Consider the following 2792-nt stretch of genomic DNA (forward strand, 5'->3'; position numbering starts at 1 on the left):
TTTTTTTTTTTTTTTTTCCTTTTTGTGGAGAACGGGGTCTCGCTGTATTACCCAGGCAGGTCTCGAACTCCTGGGCTCAAGCTATCCTCCCGCCTCTGCCTCCCTGAGAGCTGGGATTACAGGCGTGAGCCACCGCGCCCGGCCGAATCTTGGTTTTTCTCACTCTTTTCTTTTTTTAATTAAGAAATTTTGGGGGGACCGGGCGTGGCAGCTCACACCTCTAATCCCAGCACTTTGGGAGGCCGAGGCGGGTGGATCTCGAGGTCAGGAGTTCGAGACCAGCCTGCCCAGCACGGCACAACCCTGTCTCTCCTAAAAATACAAAAAAAATTAGCCGGGCGTGGTGGCATGCGCCTGTAGTCCCAGCTACTCGGGAGGCTGAGGCAGGAGAATTGCTTGAACCCAGGAGGTGTAGGTTGTCGTGAGCTGAGATCGTGCCATTGCACTCCAGCCCGGGCAACAGAGTAAGACTCCGTCTCAAGGAAAAAAAAAAAAGAAAGTTAGCTGGGCGTGGTGGCTAAATAAATTAAAAAAAAATTTTTTTTGAGATGGAGTCTCACTCTGTCGCCCAGGCTGGAATGCAATGGCACGATCTCAGCTCACTGCAACCTCTGCCTCCCAAGTTCAAGTGATTCTCCTGCCTCAGCCTCCCGAGTAGCTGGGATTACAGGCGACTGCCACCACGCCTGGCTAATTTTTTTTGTATTTTTAGTAGAGACGGAGTTTCGCCATGTTGGCCAGGCTGGTCTTGAATTCCCGACCTCACGTGATCTGCCTGCCTTGGCCTTCCAAAGTGCTGAGATTACAGGCCTGAGCCACCAAACCCGGCCAAAGATTACTTTATAAAGTGGAAACCTGAGGCCCAGGATGGTGGCTCACGCTTGTAATCCAAGCACTTTGGGATGCTGAGGTGGATGGATCACGAGGTCAGGAGTTCGAGACCAGCCTGGACAACATAGGGAAACCCTGTCTCTACTAAAAATGCAAAAATTAGCTGGGCGTGGTGGCGGATGCCTGTAATCCCAGCTACTTGGGAGGCTGAGGCAGGAGAATCACTTGAACCCGGGAGGTGGAGGTGGCAGTGAGCCTAGATAGTGTCATTGCACTCCAGTCTGGGTGATAGAGCCAGACTCAGTCTCAAAAAAAAGAAAAAAAAAAAAAAGGAGTGGAAACCGAGTCCCGGGGAGAGGCAGTGAGTTTGCCCTGGAAGGCGTGAGCTTGGCTGAGATCAGCATCGGGCCTTCACGATTATTCATTGTTCATGGAGGTTTCTGTTCCCCCCACCCCATATTGTGCCCTCCAGACTCATGAACAAGCTACAGCCGGGCTCCGTCCCCAAGATCAACCGCTCCATGCAGAACTGGCACCAGGTGAGGGGCTGGTGGGGCGGAGTAGGGATGGTGCTGGGGGCCTATCTAACAGGTGGGGAGACTGAGGCCCACTCACCGTCCCTCTCCTGCCTCCTCCCAGCTAGAAAATCTGTCCAACTTCATCAAGGCCATGGTCAGCTACGGCATGAACCCCGTGGACCTGTTCGAGGCCAACGACCTGTTTGAGAGTGGGAACATGACACAGGTGCAGGTGTCTCTTCTCGCCCTGGCGGGGAAGGTGAGGCCCAGAGAGGGGCAGCCACCTGCCCAGAGTCACACAGCGGGGTGGATGTAGCTGTTGCATTCACGTATTTGCAAATTTTTGTTTGTTTTTGAAACGGAGTTTCCCTCTGTCACTCAGGGTGGAGTGCAGTGGTGTGATCTCAGCTCACTGCAACAACCTCCGCCTCCCAGGTTCAAGCGATCCTCCTGCCTCAGCCTCCCAATTAGCTGGGATTACAGGCACCTGCCACCACGCCCGGCTAATTGTTGTATTTTTAGTAGAGATGGGGTTTCACCATGCTGGCCAGGCTGGTCTTGAACTCTTGACCTGGTGATCCGCCCACCTCAGCCTCCCAAAGTGCTGGGATTATAGGCATGAGCCACCGAGCCCGGCCTCGTTTGCAAATATTTCTGAGCATCCACAAGGTGCCAGGCACTTCGGATTCCTTGGTGAACAGGAAAGACATGGTCTCTGCCTTTATGGAGTTCAGTCTGATGGGGGAGGCATGCAAAAGTGAATACAGCATTTTATTATGCATTATATGTAAGCTCTGGCCAGGCGTGGTGGCTCACACCTGTATTCCCAGGACTTTGGGAGGCCGAGGTGGGAGGATCACTTGAGCTCAGGAGTTCGAGACCATTCTGGCCAACATGGTGAAACCTCGTCTCTACTAGGAATACAAAAATTAGCTGGGTGTGGTGGCACGCGCCTGTAATCCCAGCTCCTCGGGAGGTTGAGCTGAGGAGTTAGAAGTTGCAGTGAGCTCTGACCGCACCACTGCTCTCCAGCCTGGGCAACAGAGCAAGACTCTCTCAAAAAATAATAATACCAAAAGTAATAAATAAGCTATAAACTGGGAGAAATGCCTTGAAGGAGAAGAATTAGACCAATGTTGAGCATCTAGTGACCCTCAAGCCCAGACCAGGAGCGTGGGTGGGACGGTGTCTGGTGTAGACCGGGAGCGTGGGCGGGACACGGTGTCTGGTGCAGTCCGGGAGCGTGGGCGGGACGCGGTGTCTGGTGCACTCCGGGAGGGTGGGTAGGACGGTGTCAGGTGTAGACGGGGAGCGTGGGTGGGACGCGGTGTCTGGTGTAGTCCGGGACCGTGGGTGGGACGCGGTGTCTGGTGTAGACCGGGAGCGTGGGCGGGACGCGGTGTCTGGGGCAGTCCGGGAGCGTGGGCGGGACGCGGTGTCTGG

At 54.4% G+C, this 2792-nt stretch overlaps 1 protein-coding gene across 1 annotated transcript in view; it reads left to right on the forward strand.

Annotated features, from left to right (window-relative positions):
- Positions 1-1680, forward strand: part of CNN2 (calponin 2) — a 6359-nt gene extending 4679 nt beyond the window's left edge. The window contains exons 3-4 of the mRNA XM_025367710.1: positions 1233-1370; positions 1471-1680. Of these exons, the coding sequence (XP_025223495.1) occupies positions 1233-1370; positions 1471-1665 (333 nt within the window). The 3' untranslated portion in view covers positions 1666-1680. The remainder of the gene's footprint in view (positions 1-1232; positions 1371-1470) is intronic.
- The last annotated feature ends 1112 nt before the right edge of the window (positions 1681-2792 follow it).

The sequence above is a fragment of the Theropithecus gelada genome, chromosome 19, assembly GCF_003255815.1.
Source record: "Theropithecus gelada isolate Dixy chromosome 19, Tgel_1.0, whole genome shotgun sequence".
NCBI classification, from domain to species: Eukaryota; Metazoa; Chordata; class Mammalia; order Primates; family Cercopithecidae; genus Theropithecus; species Theropithecus gelada.